The sequence below is a fragment of the Leptodactylus fuscus genome, chromosome 3, assembly GCF_031893055.1.
Source record: "Leptodactylus fuscus isolate aLepFus1 chromosome 3, aLepFus1.hap2, whole genome shotgun sequence".
NCBI classification, from domain to species: Eukaryota; Metazoa; Chordata; class Amphibia; order Anura; family Leptodactylidae; genus Leptodactylus; species Leptodactylus fuscus.
In genome coordinates, this window is record NC_134267.1 from 109,646,407 (window position 1) to 109,666,010 (window position 19,604).

The 19,604-nt window shown below is 42.3% G+C and overlaps 1 protein-coding gene across 1 annotated transcript in view; it reads right to left on the reverse strand.

Moving 5' to 3' along the window:
- Nucleotides 1-8,351: 8,351 nt before the first annotated feature.
- CRYBG1 (crystallin beta-gamma domain containing 1) overlaps nt 8,352-19,604 on the reverse strand; it is a 180,277-nt gene continuing 169,024 nt past the window's right edge. The window contains exons 16-23 of the mRNA XM_075268126.1: nt 17,136-17,165; nt 16,729-16,841; nt 15,055-15,184; nt 14,807-14,946; nt 14,588-14,711; nt 13,641-13,799; nt 11,777-11,939; nt 8,352-10,036 (exon numbers count right to left, since the gene is read on the reverse strand). Coding sequence (XP_075124227.1) covers nt 9,948-10,036; nt 11,777-11,939; nt 13,641-13,799; nt 14,588-14,711; nt 14,807-14,946; nt 15,055-15,184; nt 16,729-16,841; nt 17,136-17,165 — 948 coding nt within the window. The 3' untranslated portion in view covers nt 8,352-9,947. The remainder of the gene's footprint in view (nt 10,037-11,776; nt 11,940-13,640; nt 13,800-14,587; nt 14,712-14,806; nt 14,947-15,054; nt 15,185-16,728; nt 16,842-17,135; nt 17,166-19,604) is intronic.

The window sequence follows — 19,604 nt, forward strand, 5'->3', positions numbered from 1 at the left end:
CTGGGAAAACGTATTGACTTGAGTATAAGCCTAGGGGGGAAATGTAGCAGCTACTGGAAAATTTCAAAAATTAAAATGACTGGAATTTTTGGGTGCAGTTAGTTGCTGGGGAAGGGGAGGGGGTGTTTTGGTTGTCTGTCTGCCCCTTCCCCGAGCTTGAGGACTGGGTTTTTTTCCCCCACTTGGAACTCAGGCTGGCTTAATATAGGGTATCTGCAGTGCTCCTATTAACACCTTCCCGACGAAACAGGAGCACTGCAGATACCCTATATTCAGTAGACCAGGCACTTTCAGACACAGGGATACCTATTGTGTATGTGTTTCACAGTAATTTTCTACTTTGAGGGCAGGTTCACACCAGCGCCCGATCTATATTATGCAGGTTTCCGTTTCCTGCCTGAGAAACTGGGCAGGAGACGGAAACCGGCAGGCAGTTTTCAAACCCATTCATGGGTTTGAAAAGTGTCCGCCGGTGAGTCTCTTCTACTCTCCGCAGCAAAACCATTTTTTTTTAACTAGACACAAAGTCGGACATGCAGGACTTTGTGTCCCAGTAGGGGTCAGTTGGTCTTCAGCATCTGAGTCAAAAGTTCGCCACGGGGCCCCACCATTCCTAGTTACGCCACTGATCCAGGCAGTGAAGAAAACGCTTACGTGGATGCTTGAGCTCTGTGCAGAAAGATGGCAAGACTATGTCCTTGTAGATGTGAAAAGAGGAAAACACCTTTGAAAGAACGGCGGCAGATGAGTAACAACCTTCTCCATGTGGAAAACAGAAAAGGTAGGCTGATGGGACAGGGCAGCCATCTCGGAGACCTTGCGGATGAAGATAATGGCCACCAGGAAGTGACCATCCAGGACAGAAGGCAAGGAGTATATCCCACAAAGCAGGGGTGAACCTGCCCTTTTTGTTGCCCGAGGCGGATGACAGAAAGCTGCCCCCCCCCCCCCCCCCCCGGTGGAGGGGGCGGGGTGAAGGGGGCGGGGGCTTAGTGGCGTTCGCAGGCAGGGAGAGGACCTGCTCTCTGCCTGAGCGTGAGAGGAGGCCACTGGAGCCTCCCCAATCCGCCGCTCGGTTCTAAGTCAGTCTAGGACAGCTTGTCCTGGACTGGCTTAGGTAAGCAAAAATGCCGCCCTCCCTGGGGCCCTGGCATAGCACTTCAGGTCGCCTCATGGGAGATGCGGCACTGCCACAAAAGCTGGAAGGAGGATCCCGAAGCACTTGAAGGACAAGATTAAGATTCCACGGTTCCACTGGTGGATTGTATGGGGGAAGCACGGTGTACTCCTCTCTGTGGGAAAGTCTTTACCTGAGGCCAGAAGGCCAGGGTCTTCTGAAAGAGAATAGAGAGTGGAGACCTGTCTTTTAAGAGAAGTAAGACCAATACCTTGATCCACTAGAGAGATCAGTGGTACCGCACACTATACAATTATGCGTGGTGCTAACAAAAAGAGTCCTTCGACCCATAGACATATACAAGAAGTAATTTTGTTGCACACACTTAGGGGTTAAAGTGAAAAAAATAAATTGTGATTTTATTTTAACAGGATTGTTAACGCCATTGACACAATGCAAAGTAGTATTGACAATAAACTAGATCCGTAAATAAATCTTTTGACGTTTCGGTCCTTAGACCTTCCTCAGAAACGATCTATTTGAAACTTGTATGGGTGAAGCCTCATGTGGGAAATATGAAATGGATACAGACTAGTAGGCAGAGCCTGGAGTGTTGGCATATAAAGCGGCTGTCAAGCTGATCTAGTTTATTGTCAATACTACTTTGCATTGTGTCAATGGCGTTAACAATCCTGTTAAAATAAAATCACAATTTTTTTTTTTCACTTTAACCCCTAAGTGTGTGCAACAAAATTACAATACCTTGATCCACACCGGACTGGAGAAAAGACAGGATCCTAGGAAGAGAAAAGGAGAGTGGATGAAAATAGTTACCCTCACACCAGCAGACATATGACTTCCACGTACACTCACCGGCCACTTTATTAGGTACACCTGTCCAACTGCTCGTTAACACTTAATTTCTAATCAGCCAATCACATGGCGGCAACTCAGTGCATTTCGGCATGTAGACATGGTCAAGACAATCTCCTGCAGTTCAAACCGAGCATCAGTATGGGGAAGAAAGGTGATTTGAGTGCCTTTGAACGTGGCATGGTTGTTGGTGCCAGAAGGGCTGGTCTGAGTATTTCAGAAACTGCTGATCTACTGGGATTTTCACGCACAACCATCTCTAGGGTTTACAGAGAATGGTCCGAAAAAGAAAAAACATCCAGTGAGCGGCAGTTCTGTGGGCGGAAATGCGTTGTTGATGCCAGAGGTCAGAGGAGAATGGCCAGACTGGTTCGAGCTGATAGAAAGGCAACAGTGACTCAAATAGCCACCCGTTACAACCAAGGTAGCCAGAAGAGCATCTCTGAATGCACAGTACGTCGAACTTTGAGGCAGATGGGCTACAGCAGCAGAAGACCACACCGGGTGACACTCCTTTCAGCTAAGAACAGGAAACTGAGGCTACAATTTGCACAAGCTCATCGAAATTGGACAATTGAAGATTGGAAAAACGTTGCCTGGTCTGATGAGTCTCGATTTCTGCTGCGACATTCGGATGGTAGGGTCAGAATTTGGCGTCAACAACATGAAAGCATGGATCCATCCTGCCTTGTATCGGTAACGGTTCAGGCTGGTGGTGGTGGTGTCATGGTGTGGGGAATATTTTCTTGGCACTCTTTGGGCCCCTTGGTACCAATTGAGCATCGTTGCAACGCCAAAGCCTACCTGAGTATTGTTGCTAACCATGTCCATCCCTTTATGACCACAATGTACCCAACATCTGATGGCTACTTTCAGCAGGATAATGCGCCATGTCATAAAGCTGGAATCATCTCAGACTGGTTTCTTGAACATGACAATGAGTTCACTGTACTCCAATGGCCTCCACAGTCACCAGATCTCAATCCAATAGAGCATCTTTAGGATGTGGTGGAACGGGAGATTCGCATCATGGATGTGCAGCCGACAAATCTGCGGCAACTGTGTGATGCCATCATGTCAATATGGACCAAAATCTCTGAGGAATGCTTCCAGCACCTTGTTGAATCTATGCCACGAAGAATTGAGGCAGTTCTGAAGGCAAAAGGGGGTCCAACCCGTTACTAGCATAGTGTACCTAATAAAGTGGCCGGTGAGTGTACAATGGTAGATCTTGGCTGACCGGGGTTCCCAGGCCTTAAGCATGGTTTGGATAACACAATCCGAAAGCCCATGGCACCTCAGAACCTCAGCTTCAATATCCATTAAATGCAGCTGAGGTACGGTGGAGGGGAGCAGCGGTCCTTGAGACAGAAGGTCGCTTTGCAGAGGAAGTAAGTACTCGCCTGTGTCTTGTTTTCCTTGGCTTAGGTAGTCTACTGTTGAAAGAGCCACAACAAGACACTCCACCCACAGAAAAGAGCGGGAGGCTTTAGAAAGGACACATGGCTCCTGGTGCTTCCCTAGAGGTTTAAGCAGGCGACCGTGGTGAAATTGTTGGTCTAGACTCTGACCGGACGCCCTTGGTGGAGAGAGGTCCAATGAGACAGGGCCAGGAAGATGGGTCCCCAGTTCCAGAGAGAGATCTGGAGCAGGTCTCTGCTTTGGACCTCAGGCCCTGAACAGTTAAGGCATCGAAGACCACTCACCAGCCAGAAGACTGGTGTCGGAGGGATAACTACGAAAGGAGGGGGGAGAAGGTTTTTCCCTGAGATGCGTGGATCGAAGAATCAACAAGGAAGCTATTGGCAAACCTGGGGAGGCAGAAGAGACAGGCAGTTGAGCTGGACAGAGAATAGTCCCAGTGGGCCAGAAACGGCAATTGCAAGGGCTCGAGTGCAACTGAGCCGAAACGGAGAGCCTTGAAGGTCAAGAGATCACGGAGGGATCCTCCCAGTGTGCTGGGTGGAAATCCCCGCCTCACTGTAATGTCCAAAGGACCTGGGTATAAAGAAAGTGTCCTTCAAAGTTGGGACTTAACGTAAACAAAACACTGGAGCTGCAGGACTGGACCGCGCTGGGAACAAGTATGTTTTTTTTTTGTTTTTTTTCCCCAACCTAATTTTAAAAAATAAAAATTAACCTTGACAACCCCTTCAGGCCATGCACAAGGGATCTCCCTGAGAATGCATCTCAATAAATTAGGTGAATTCTTCCCAAGTATCACAGATGTCTGTCACTCCTCGTATGCTGTAGGAGGATTTGGAGCCGAAAGCCACTGTACAGTCACAATCTTGCGCCTACTCCTTACTACATCATTTACAGACTGCTGTGCCCCAGGACATTGTAACTCTTTAAATAAAAAAAAATTATAATGCTACTTTTCTGCCTTCCAGTTTTATTACATCACTCAAACAGTAGATGGCAGTGTTACCTTACTAACTGGTTTCATACACTGAACAATCAGCAACTTTCATCACGGATAGACACTAATAAGAGATGACTGCCTAAAATATACTGACAGAAAAAATAATTCAATCAAATAGAAATGTTGGATTGCTGCAAAACTTGGCATGTAGTCAGATATGTAAAGGATTATAGGTATGGTCTGATTAAATACTGGGTCTGGCCAGAAGAGGACATAAAAGTGCATTACCTGTTGCCCTATTAAAAGGGCTTCAGCATACCTCCCAACGGTCCCGATTTCTGCGGGACACTCACGATTTCAGTGTCCTGTCCCACGGTCAGCGGGAGGTATGTCCCGATTTCCTATGGACGCCGATGAGCTGAATACATAGGCGTTTTAAAGCAGGAGCTGTCACAGCTCAGTTCCTGCTTTAACGCTGCGCTCCGGCATTTGTAGCCGCGATGTGATGACGTCACATCACGCCTACAACTATGTGTATGAGTGAGAGTGGAGAGAGTGGCGGGGGAGCGTTGGAAAGTGAGTGTAAGTGGGGTTTTTTTGTATTAAACATTAAGGTGATGAAGATGAAGAGGGGAGGGGGAGAACGGCATGACACTGGGGCAGATGAAGGGGGGGAGAACGGCATGACACTGGGGAAGATGAAGGGGGGAGAACAGCATGACATTGGGGCAGATGAAGAGGGGGAGAACGGCATGACACTGGGGCAAATGAAGGTTGGGGAGAATAGCATGACACTGGGGCAGATGAAGGGGGAGAGAACAGAATGACACTGAGGCAAATAAAGGGGGGGGGAAACGGCATGACACTGGGGAAGATGAAGGGGGGGAGAACAGCATGACATTGGGGCAGATGAAGAGGGGGGAGAACTGCATGACACTGGGGCAGATGAAGGGGGGAGAACGGCAAGACACTGGGGCAAATGAAGGTTGGGGAGAACGGCATGACACTGGGGCAGATGAAGGGGGAGAGAACAGCATGACACTGAGGCAAATAAAGGGGGGGGGGAACGGCATGACACTGGGGAAGATGAAAGGGGGGAAGAACAGCATGACACTGGGGAAGATGAAAGGGGGGAAGAACAGCATGACACTGGGGCAGAGACGGGGGGACATGAAACTATGGGCAGATGAAGGGGGGGGAGAACGGCATGAAACTGGGCAGAGACAGGGGGACATGAAACTGGGTACAGAGATGGAGGGGGGGACATGAAACTGGGGACAGAGATGGAGGGGGGGACATGAAACTAGGGGCAGATGAAGGGCGTATATGAAACTGGGGGAGAGATAGAGGGGGGACATATAATTTACGGGTGACTGTAGGAGGATTATACTGTGTGGGGGGACATGAAAAATGACTGAGACTGGGAGTCAACATAAAAGTGGGTGGAGCCAAATTTTCTGTGGCGCGACGCATATTTTGTCCCTCTTTCTACTCTTTGAAAGTTGGGAGGTATGGTTTCAGAGGCTACTTTTGGGTAGCGTTCATCTTAGTGTGATATCTGTGACTGCTAGAGAGCCTTCTTTTATGCCATCGAAGACATTTTGGTTAGTTGACGCTCTCTGAGAGGAAGTACATCATTGGTCAAAGAGCAGCAGGATGGTAATTTCAGTGAATTGCCTGCAATCTAGGCCATTGTGACCTGGATATTGAAAGTGCTGAGTGATGACCATGTGCACAAGATGGAAAGGCTCTCGAGGGCCTTTCTTCTTCATTTTCAACAGGATGTCAATGCAATGCAAGGAGTCTCAAGCTGCAGACCCTCTAGGTGGAATCCATGACAGTGACACCCTAACTGCTGGTGTTTTGAGCTGAGGAACCCCTTGCAGTCAGTCACCTCGAGTAGTTAAATAAGGGACACTAACAACTCAGCTTTATGAGCAAGACACCCTGCGGCCACATGTGTTGTTTCTCATGGCAGAGCTTCCAACCGTATTACAGCTGCAAATATAGTTCTGAGCACAGATCTAATGACTAACATGCAGCATCCTGGATCTATCGGATTTGTGGCTGCAATGCAATCCATATAATACAAACGTATTATGGCCACGTGAATCCAGGTTAAAGACTTGCACCTATTCTCTTTTGTACAACCTGGTTTTAGCTTACATAAGCAACTTCTCAAAGCAACTCCCTATTTCTGTGCAGGAAAGCAGTAAAAGCAATTTACCTGGCAGAAATGATTTATAACAAGGGGTGTGTCACCTATAAGGTAAGGCGAGAGTTTCTCAGGTGGCACCCATGCCCGACTGCTTGTAAGTGGTGTAAACTACATTCATGTATGTATTTAGTAACTTTGTCACTGAACAGTAATGTTTGCTTACTTTAACCAGGGTCAGGATGGTGGCTGAGTGGTTAGTACTGGGGTCCTGGATTTAAATCTGACCATGGACAACATCCACATGGAGTATCTATGTTCTCCTGAAAATAAATTGACATCCTATAATAAACAGACCGCAGTAGGTTGTTGGAAATGAATGCCTATATGGCAGCCACCGACTTCTCTGCTCCACTTTCAAACTCTTCCTGCAGTTTGAGTCCTTTGTGTGAGAAAAGCGCTTTACAATTGCTTGCCAATGTCATTAATCTGCTACATTATATAATTATATATTATACAAAAAATCATAAAGATACTGTCTGCTAAAAAGATCTAAAAAAATATATTAAGGTGTATATATAATATAAATATTCGCATTACTGTACTAACATGCCACAATCCATACTAGTGGCACAATGATTCCAAGGTACACTTGTGTGTACAAAGTCTAATAAATGTTGTTCCGTTCTTCTTGCCCTGCTCTGTGCTTTCCCATTCCCTTTTGCTAAACCGGTTTGTGACTGCACAGAGCTGGGAGGCATAATTATTAAGTGGAGCAAGAAAACAATTATACTTCAAAGCAGATCTTTCCAGCAGTTTATAGAAGGTAGTGCTCATGTACATATAGAATGGGAGAGAATGCCTCTAATGTTACAGAGTTGCCGTAAAAGTGACTGTCCTTTTTGAACAACCCCCTGTAATGCTATGTTCACATCTGCATCTGAGTCTCCATTAAGGGCAAAATCACGGCCGCAAAATAACGCGGCGTATACGATCCAGGCTCCCATTGAAATCAATGGGAGTGTATACGGCGCTCAAAGTCTCACACGCCGTATACGTGCCACATCGCGCGGCATGTTACTCCGTGTGAATGCACCCTTACTGTGATAATTTTGGCACATCCAGTCAAAAAAAATCTGCCTCATTATTTTTTCCTGTTTCATGTTTCCTGTTTCACTCAGCAGTTTATTGTAAGGTACAAGTGTCATTTGTGTTGTTTTTTCCATTAAAGCTAATCCAGGTATGCAGAGATTATCCACTTTTGTAAAATTGATGGCCTATCAATATTAGATCTTCGGGGGTCTGACACTCCAAACTCTGGCAGATTGGCTGTTCCAAATCTTCTGTTTCAGCGTAATGTTCCATAATGTTTACATGTCAGCAGCTGAGCTGCTGACTCGCTGTACAAAGTATAACGATGGCTATAGGTACTGTAGCGTTGTCCCATAGACGTCAATGGGGCAGCACCTAAACCACCACAACAATTAGAACAGCAAGTGAGCAGCACAGCTTCTAGTATGTATACAGTACCCTTAGCTGTACAGCTCTTGAGCAGCCAAATCTGCCAGAGATTCAAGTGTCAAATCTAATAGTGATGGTCTATTCTAAGGATAGGCTATCAATATTTTAAAGTGGATAATCCCTTTAATCCTACAGTGCTGTCTTCAGTGAATATGGGAATCATATGAAATCTACTACAGGGTTTTTATTGTCTATTTACCTGGATTATACCAGAGTAGCTAGAGTTAAACATAGGATTTTTGTAATTTTGATTAAAAAAATAACTACGGTAAATCTGTATCTAGAAATATATTCTGAAATAAAAATACGCATAAAATAATATATTTGTCTCATTTATTTTCCAAAAATGTTGCCTTTGTAGAAAAAAATCCACCAAAATGTAAGGAAATATACAGAAACAACAGGTTAAGAGCAACAGGGGATCACTTGCATTCTACTGAAACACATTTTGGTTCATACAATGATACAATTATAAGGCACGTGCGGTTTCTATAGAATTAGATTAACTTAAATATTCTAAAATAAGGCTTTATATTTCCAGTGTAAATCTTTCGTCTTTATATAAACCTTAAGGTGCCAAGTTCATGTCTATGTATAGTAATATCAGTACAATCACTTAATCACATAGGAGTTGGTAAGACATAGATTTACTTTTATGCTGAAAAAACAAACGTACGTTACCATTATTCTAATGAAAAGTGCACCTAGAGTGTGTATGCATATCAGTATAGACTTCTGTTCAGCGGTACCATGTTTCAGAGCAGCAGATTCATATAATAAAAGTCAACTGAAAGTGAACACGATTAAAAACCATTGTCCAGGAATCAAGATTGATAAGAGCTCTGAAGACGCACTGCTAAACTCGTCTTAGGCCCAGTTCACATCTGTGTTTGGGCCATTCCATTCCCTTATCCACATGAAATATGCAGAGAGAAAAGTCCTGCAAGAGCTCACAATGTACATTTTTCCCTATCAGTATGTCTTTTTTGGAATATGGGATGGAAATCCATGCAAACACGGGGAGAACATACAAACTCCTTGCAGATGGTTTTTTGCCCTTGGCGGGATTTGAACACCAGGACTCCAGCGCTGCAAGGCTGCAGTGCTAACCACTGAGCCATCTCTGCATTTTTTTGTGTGCGGAAACCACACAGGCCTCATTATAGTCTAGGTAACCGCTTTTGTATGTGTATAGATTTCCATCCGGGGGGTCCCCAAGTGGACTCCCCGAACGGAAACCCGAACACAGATGTGAATCGGGCCTAAGAAGAAGAAATACAAGTATATATTTCTAAATGGATTCTATTATATCATAGGCACAACGCTGAATTACAGATTAAAAGGCAGAATCCAAATCCTTATTCCATGTAAGAGCCACATAAAAATACAATTATACATAGAAAAGCCAAGCTCAGTAAAAGGCATACTGTATAAACTGTGTTCTGAATTTTACAATCTGCAGCTACCAGTGAATACTCTTAGGTTTTGTTAACACCCTCGACATATGGTCTGTCAATACTGTCGCTTTTAATTTAGTGTCTACCAATAAAACAGTGCAGATCTTTGGAGATGCTAAATTTCCCATAACAAAACAATTGTTGCGGCATACAGCCATCACAAAGATTACAAGTTCTACTGTAGATTTGGTTCCATATGATGACCCCAACCACTGGGGATGAGCTAGAGGCTTCAATGAAAAAGTTCATTGCACGTGCTTCAAGTTTTATAAAATCAAATCCAGAGGATCAAAAATATCCTGAAAGCATTTTTCACTTTGGAACCAGGCGACACCCATGTATCCTTAGGTGTGTAGTAAACTTTTATTAAGTTATGCAGAATACGGGGTTCCTAATAACAGTGCAGAGTGCATAGCACCAAAAAAAGCATTGAGAGCCGTAGTCCGCAATGGTGCCTGGTTATAGCACACAGATTTCCCAAAGTTGGCTTAGCTTGCCTTCTGTAACAGGATTCAGAACAACATGTTGCTGGTCATACTGGTTGCCCCCTACAGGAGAGAAACATGTAAATGTTAGACTAGTCTTACAGAAAAGGCTCACAATCTTTGTTAGCTACAATCAAAAGAAAATAGTCTACAAAAATTTAGGCCACAGTTTATTATACCTGTGATCAGTAGTGTTATTGAACAAATAAAAAGTCCAAAAGCCAAATGTGATCCTTTAAGGTTTGTCCAAAATCTTGCAAAATGGTACGCTAATGACATATCCACCGGATTGGGTCATCAGTATCAGACAGATCTGCTTCGTTTCAAGTGAATAGGAGCAGAGCTGCAATTCATAACGCTACCACTACAGTGTATGGAGCTCCATACAAATGCATACAGCTTCCTGGCCATACAATGTAGCAGTGGGCCCATGAACTGCAGCTCTGTTCCGATTCCCTTCAATAAGAGAAGAACTTATTCTGATCAATATGGGGTTCGTTTGTTGGACCTTAACTAATCTGATACTGATGTTCTATACTGTGGGTAGGTTATCAATATCCAGCTTTGCTAGGTCTTGGAATACACTTAGGGCTAGTTCACAAGGGGCACGGGACCGCGTATTTTGGTCTTGATTCTGATGCAGGAAGCCGCATCAGAATTGGACCAAAATGCGCCTGCCACGACAGTCTTGGCTCTAGCCTCCACAGTAGGCTCAAATGAATGGGCCTAGTCTGGAGGGAGCTGTCGCGAGGCGAATGCCAGGGCTGACTTAGCCGCGGAATCCACCTAAACAAAGGACAGCTCATTTCTTTTTTCTGTGAGACGGAACATACTGCTCACAGGAAAAAGGAAGTTAGCGGTCTACATAGACCTCTATTGTGAGGGGGCGCATTCTGAGGTGGATTCGGCCTCAGAATCCGCCACCTCTTGCCCTGTGTGAATGAGCCCATAGAAGAACACTGTCCTGGTCTCCAATGACTTAAATTTGTTGATTTTAATGAGGGGTGGGATGCAGCCAGTTCTCCTGCTCCAGGCACACATGACTTCACAGCCAGAACAGGGGAACAGTGCAACCAGGGAGAAAACAGATAAGTACTAAGTACTACATGAGGACGACTGTATGGGGATATTATCTTGTATGAGGGCCACTATATGAGGAACAGTATATTGCATGGGGGCCACTATATGGGGACATTACTGTATAGGGGAGAGCATACTGTATGGGGCCACTATATCAGGGACATTAAACTGTATGTTCCACCTCAAAATCAGCGCCAGAGTCCACCCTGATTCTGCCTCCCATTGTTTTCAAAGGCAGGTAAAGATGAAATGCTGAAAAAATAAGCATCTTGCTCAATCTTGCTACTGATTCAGTCACACATGAGATACCCCACTTATTGGGCTCATTCATCTGAGACGAATCAGTGAGGGAAAACTTTCCAATAGGTTTCCAGTTCAGGGAGACAGAGGGCCAGAAAATTAAGAAGAATCTGAGGCAAACATCCGCCTTCAGTTTCCTCTGTATGAATACTGGTCTTAGAGGGGTTATCCAGCTTTCTAATACTGATAGCCCATCCTTATGATAACCAACCAATATTACATCTGCAGGGGGTCCATCAGCCAGGACCCCTGCAGATCAACTGTTCCTGGACAGCGAGGCAATCAGCAATGTTACCATGCCAGGAGCCGAACTGCTCTCACACAGCTCCCTTACAGAGCCATACAAATGAGACTTCATTCTCCTTAGTCCACGTATTATTGCTAATAGATATTGAATCTTTTATACACAAAAAAAAATCTTACCCTTGATGTCTAAAACATAGTTGGGCTTGGTGCGACAATAGATCCTTCCATCTGGGCTGATGTTCCATAGTATACTTGTTCCATCCTGATCAAGGCTCAGGCCAAGCTTGCTCCCAGTAGTGATAACTGTCCCAGCACTGGCCAGAGTACAGTCTTCAGCAATCTGCAGATATAAAGAAAAAGACAGAAAATATAAACCATGAATATTTATCTCCAAGTGTCCAAGACTACAAACTCGTTTAGCCCTTTCCCTGCCAAAGACATATTAGTTTTATAACACCATAAAGTTCATGGTGCTGTATATTTGTGAATGTTTATATTACAGTTTATATATGCTCTTTATGTACAGTATATAGTTCAACAATAAGTATAAGGGGGCATTCACGCGGAGTAAATTAAAAACATGGAAATCAATGGGTTAAAAAGACTCCCATTGATTTCAATGTGTTCCGTGCGGACAACAGAACCCATTGAAGTCAATGGAAGTCTCTTTATCAGCGCTGATTCTGCCGCGAGTGAAGTGGCCATTTTTCTTGTGGCCGCGGGCATGCCCAGTCGGATCTGCCCGAGGAGAGTTCTCTCGCAGCATTGGGGATGCCCCAGTGCTCTTTGAGCGCTGGGGTCCGCCCCCAGTGCTGTGAGAGAACTCACTTGCATACCGACGAAAATCTGGATTTATACTGAATGGCAGCGCGGAGAAGACATCTAAAGGTAGAAATGAGAAAAAAAAAATATTTTAATGGTAGAATCTGTTTAATATCAAAGTTTAAATAGAGTAGTAATCCAGCTTTCAAAAAATATCTGGAAATATTTCTACAGCAGTGCTAAATACTCACTGTTCCTTTGTATACCCTTTGCTTAGCTTTATTTTATTTGCTACTACTTGTATCACTGTTATTTACATGTAGTAAATATGTGGAAAAACTACATTTCCCATGATTCATCTGCCTGCTCTCACTATGTGTACCCCTCCCTTCTCCACTATCCCCTGCAATGAAATCAGGTAATAAATCACTTGCACATCTGAGGTCACAGGCACTTTCAGGTTATTGACCTGATAATAAATCAGATAACTGGTGCTGAATGTAAACAGGATAACAGTTTTGTATTGATGCATCTGCTATTTAACGCATATTTTTAAAAACTGGATAACCCCTTTAATGTTTTATCAAAAGAGTAAGCCTAGTCGTGACAGCATAATAGTTAAAAGTTACTACAACCTTACATGCATAATATTATCCTTGGTTTACCTGTGCAGCTAACTTGATGAAATATTCATAAGATCTAGCAGGCAATACTACAACAACAATTGACAATGCCAACTTCTGCTGAGCAGAGCTGACACTGATCTGCATCCGATTACATGTAATTAAAGGTAACTCCATTGAACTGGAATGAGCAGAGGGTGATAAATGCTGGTCAGATAGTGCAGTCTGTAAATCAATGGGGTCAATCTCACACAAAGTATCAAATCTGTTATAAGTTTGAGCACACACTTTCATATGTGAAAGTGTGAAAGATGGGATGCAAGAAGACCATCTTTGCTGCTGACAATGCATATGATGGTTATTGACCAATACCCAAAATTTCAATAACACTATAAACACTGTAATGGAATGCTGTGGTTTTGTCCTCTACACATTTAATTTGGACATTTGTACTGTCACATTGAGAAGTCGAGTGGATTACGAAACTGGGTAAATGATTTAGCTGAATGAAACATGTTGCTTATTCGCTTCTAATATCATACATTGTCTGTGAAACTCACTCCGCGTAAGAAACTAGCAATAGAATTACAGAAAAAAAAATGACCTAAACTCTTATAACAATAGTAATAACAAAGAAAGAAACTAATAAAATTTACATGGCATCTAAAGACTCCTTTGTGATAGACCCAAATCTGATCTTCAGCTCCTGTGTCCTCCATGACTTGTATCCTCAGAAGCTTGATATCATCCAGGCTTCCATTGGTTGACAAAAGCATTCCATTGGATTTATTCCGAAGCTTAAAGTATAGTCGTTTCTATTTAAAAAAAAATAAAATAAAATAAATAAATGAATTTTCACTGTATAAAGCTAAAGGTCCAACACTATTTCACACAGAAAATCTACATAAGGCTAGGTTCACACCTGCGGTCAGATTTCGTCCAGGGATTCTGTCCCCCATTCCAATTGAAAAATGCAGAGAGAAAAGTCCCGCAAGCAAGACTTTTCTCTGCATTTTTCAGGCGGAAACCCAGCAGACCCCATTATAGTTTATGCGGGTAACCACATTTTAAGCAGATTGGGTTTCTATTTTTTGGGTTCCCAAGCAGACCCGAAGAACAGAAACCAGACACGTGTGAACCTAGAGTAAAGCAGTGAGACGCCTCGTGTGCTTTTCTTTACTTATTTTGCACTTTTAGTTATATGTAGTACTTTGCATATGTACACATGTCATATTGTACATTAAAAGGGCCTTTCCAGTTTCAGTTAATATTATCCACTGGAAGTAAACAATGAAATACAGCAAACACAGATCTGGAAAACCGTAAGGAATTGATACAGAAAAATATTTGAAAATTGTATAAGGTTTAGTTATAGAAACAATAGCATGTATTTTATGAAACTGGACAACTCCTTTAGAGTTTACCTTGCCTTTTAAAGTTAATAAACCAATTCTATAGTCCAGGGTAGGAGGCTTTAAGGGAGTCTACCACCTCCTTCAGGCATATTGAGCTGGCACTACCATAATACAACAAACATTACTCAATATCAACATAAAACCACAACTAAGAACAATGAAATTGTTAGTATATGTCAAATAAATACCTGTCGCAATGGACGCAGGGATCCGATTTTATCCCATCCACTGAATTGTGGCCACTGTGCAATCTTGCCTGGTGAAAGTAGTAGTTGTCTACCTCTGTAGTTTTCATACTCATAAAAGACCCATCTGAAAGCAGGATTAGTTTGTTTAAGATCAAATATAAACTTTCCAGAAATAAGAATGTGGCCAATATCAGAGCCAAGGTAAGCAACATTACTCACATGCCACCAAGAACCTCAAGAGACTGAAAATCTGGAGAATAGCCCATAGTTTGTAGGTTAGTTGTTTCTTTGCTAAAATTTACTCTTCTTCCTTTGTAATTCTCTTTTCCAAAAAGTATTAGATTGGGGTCTGAAAATTCCTGTAAAAAAGCAAAACAGTTATTATCAGAAAATAATGATAGCAAAACAGGATATAGGATACAGAGTGTCTGACCACTGTATAAAACATGATCAGATAAAGCACTTACGTATTTTATAGTCTTCATAGATCGGATTATGACATCATTTGGACATCCCATAGCACATAGATTAGGAAAGCTTCCCTCTTCAAGTACCCAAAGATTTCCCGAAAAATCAGCCTGTTCATAAGCGGCCCATCTGGAAGCCAACAACATTTACAGTTTAAAGTGTACCTGTCATTTCACTTATTTTGTATTTATACCTTATTAACCTAATGAAATTTCTTTAAGAAAATGACAAGTTCTAACATTCTCCCTAGCAATACTTAGAGCATATCCAATACGTAGTCACACTCTAGTGGTAGTATATATAAATTTAGCAAATGGTAAAGGGAGGGTCTGTCACATCAAATAGCTCAGTGAAAACTGAGAGTAGGAGGATCAGCTCACACTGCCCATGGGGATGACCTGAGTGCATAATGGGAGTGTTTAGTGATGGCGCGGCGTTGCTGAGTAATAGAAGAAAACTTCCCCTGTGCTCCAAGATCCTCATTTAAATTTAAATAAAGAATAAAATTACTTTTTTTGGCTTTGAAACATAAAGCAGGTAAAGTTTTTATTCTGCTAATAGCATCTACAGCACTATGGGAGCAGATTTAAGTAGCTAGTGGCAGTGATACACTCCCTTTCGGTTAAAGCTAGAAAGTGGAGACTCTCAGCTTATAAACGACGAAGCGTGGATTTTCATCACCAATCCCTTGAAAATTGTGATGGGAAAATCATACAAAATTGTTTAAAATCATTGGTTTTGCTCCAATCAGTGGCGTAACTAGGAATGGCGGGGCCCCGTGGCGAACTTTTGACATGGGCTCCCCCCTTCTGCTGACCGACACGAAGACATCAACTGACTGACCCCCCGCCGCATTCCTGCATGCTCTATTATGCCCCATAGTGGTTCCTGCACACAGTATTATACCCCATAGTGGCCCTTGCACACAGTATTATGCCCCATAGTGGCCCCTGTACACAGTATTACGTCCCATAGTGGCCCCTGCACACAGTATTACGTCCCATAGTGGCCCCAGTACACAGTATTATGCCCCATAGTGGCCCCTGCACACAGTATTACGTCCCATAGTGGTCCCTGCACACAGTATTACGTCCCATAGTGGCCCCTGCACACAGTATTACATCCCATAGTGGCCCCAGTACACTATATTATGCCCCATAGTGGCCCATGCACACAGTTTTACGTCCCATAGTGGCCCATGCACACAGTATTACGTCCCATAGTGGCCCCTGTACACAGTATTATATACCATAGTGGTCCCTGCACACAGTATTATATACCATAATGAACACCCATAAACAATTATTATACTCTGGGGTCTTTTCAGTATAATAATCGGAGACCAAGAGGGGGGTACAAACATAAAACATTCTGTTACTTACCTATCTCCTGCTCCGCTGCAGTCTTCGGTGGTGTAGGCCTTCTTTAATGATGTACTCATGTCACATGACCCAGGACGCAGGCCTGGGTCATGTGACATCAGGGACGTCACACAACTAGGCCAAAAGCCTGCCCGGAGCGTGGAAAGGTAAGTAACACATTTATTATGTTCTCTTACCTTTCCGGAGCCTCCAATCCTTATACTCGGGGGTCTACCCCTGCTACCCCAGTAGTTACGCCACTGGCTCCAATTAACAATCAGGTTCTCAAAACCTACAGTAATCTAAGCTTACCTGCCAGAAGTAACTTTGCATGACATCACTTTAAAAGACTCCTCAATAGTAGTTGTATCTGCATCTAAAAACTGGCTTTCACCTTTGCAATCTGGTTCTGAAAACAGCTCAACCTTAAAGGCAAACAAAGAAACAGATGAAAATTGTAACAAACTATACTGTACACTATAAATCTAAGCAAAAGCAATATAAAATCCCATTAAATACCAGCATGGGATCTCGTCCTTGCATGGTCCTTTTTGTAATTATGCCATTATGTATTTTTGGTATTGATGGCATGATTTGAAATTAATTTTCACAGACCAGTCAACATAGGTCTATGGTACCATACTGTGTCAGAGATGATACAGCATAACACGTCCGATCATAAAAAAGGTTTACATTTTTGAGAAGAAAAAAATACATACCCTAAAACTCCCTTGACTTTCAAGAGCTTCCTGTTGAAATAAACAAATAAAAACCGAATTAGAAGTAGAATAATTGTTTAACAAAACTGATCTTTTATAAAATGCAAAAAAAAAAAGCTGCAAGCATCAACAGGGCAAGTTAAAGCGGTCAGCAGAATGTGTAACAAAGTTTTGCTTTCATGCCAGCATTGATGACATGCCATACGTACTGGTATCACCACTACAGCCAGTGTCATTCTAGAATGTAAACACTGCTAGTATATAAAGAAAGTCTTTACGCACTTCTCTCACACAGTTACAGGTATATAAAGCCCACAAGAGGAATGTGGGTTACTGGTTATATTAATAACAAAAAAGTAAATATTACAAATATATATTACAGAATTCTATATTACAAATGTTGCTGCCTTTTTGTAAATTTATGGAATCCCCTTTAAAGTTAAGGAAAGGAATATATCATGAGATATCAGGGAAGTTATTGGCAAACAAGTTTTGGGAAAGGCTTTTCTCACAAGTTGGGAATAAGTAATATAAAATCAGTCAAATATACACTGCAGTATGTTAATTCAGGTATCAACAACAAAGCCTAGCCTACAACACACTTCTGAATATAGTGCCTACTACCCTAACCTTATGTGCTGGCAAACAGATCTGAGTATTGCCACTGTTCATAAATAAGCCCTATTATGAGGAAAAAAATGAAAGAACGAAAGAAAGAAACCCCCAAAATAGCAGACAGTTTATCAGTCTAACGTGTAACTACACTTTCAAGCAAGTTTTGATTTTCTGGCAGTATTTGTGACACTGACACATTTTGTAATATACTTTACTAACAAATGTTGTCTCCTTTCTGTAAAATCCTGCATTTCTTTATTCTTTCCCTTGCTTTTCTCTTGAGATATGTCCCAGCTTCGCACTATCTACAATGTACTTGCTTATGTGTGTAACAAAAAGAAAATAAAGGAGGGTCATGTCAAATAGTTCTATTTTGGACATTATAAAACGTAGAAACTAGATTCTGGTGTCGTATAAAAGGGAATATTCTCTCTTTCATATGACATTAAGGGATTGGGAGTAGCTGCAGCTGCATATAAATATCCCAATTTCGACTGTGTTTTGAACCAGTGAGAGCTCTGGAAATAATACAGGCAGAACTGCAAGATTATCAGATGCAACTTTCAACATTTATATCTCATAAATTTATAGGGGCCAGAACCCCACTGAACTGCTATCATGACCTATCCTAAATATATAACATCATATAATATCAATATATAAACCGTCAAAAAACGGTATACCATGTATTTGTCCTACTTCCATAATTAATACTATTATATATGCTAATCATTATTTTAATTATTGCTAAATACATTTTAATGGTCCTGTTTCCAACAGTGTGCCAAATTTAAGCTTGTTTTTACATAGCCTGGGCAGAAAGCCAGGGAGGGGAGCGATGTGAAACTTCTGTGTAGATATTTTGTGCTCAGAGCTGAAGATGTCACAATAGCACAGTTTATACTACTTAACCTAAACCAGTGTGATACTCAACCTTAGGCCATGGCCCCCAATCCACACATTGCAGAAAGATATCTGCAGCAGAAATGCTACAATTTCAAAAACCGTCATGTTATTGTAAATCGCATCATGTCAATTATACCCAAAGAAACCCTGGTGTTTTTTTTTTTTTGTATAAGCATAATAGAAGCAGAAAGTCTGCAGATTTTCTGTGAAAGTACTCTGGGGAAAAACACAACATGTTTCTGCCACAGTCTTCTGTGCAGCACTTTTTGGCTGCAGAACGCTATGTGAGATCTAAGGGCCCATACACACGGAGTTTACGTGTGCGCATTTTAGCATAATACACGTGTATAGAAAACACGTGTAAAAATAGCAGTCCCATTGACTTCAATGGAATTTGTTACACGCGTAAAAAACGCAACACGTTTTTTGACGCGTTTTTTACGCGTGTAAAAAATTCCATTCAAGTCAATGGGACTGCTCTTTTTACACGTATGTTCTATACACGTGTATTATGCTAAAATCCGCGCACATAAACTCTGTGTGCACGGGCCCTTAGGCTAAGAACCCACATTGCAGAAACGCAGTTTTTTTTTGTTGCAGATTTTGTTGCGTTTTTTTGAGCCAAAGTCAAGGATGGCTACAAAAGGAATAGGTACTCTAAAAAAAAAGTTTTTATACTTTTCCCTTCTACTCAATCCACTTCTGACTATGGATCAAAAAAACGCAGGAAAATCTGTAACAAAAAAAGCTGCGTTTCCGCAATGTGGGGCCTCAGCCTTAGAGAGTCACCTTAAGCTCCAACCATGTAAGGGGGCGTTCACATTACCGTCGGTATCCAACAGCTAGTGTCCGCTGTTAATGTCCGTTCAAAATCTCGTGCAGACATTAGCATCAGATACTAGCTGTGTCCGTGACATTTTGCATTGATTTAAATGGACATCAGGTGCG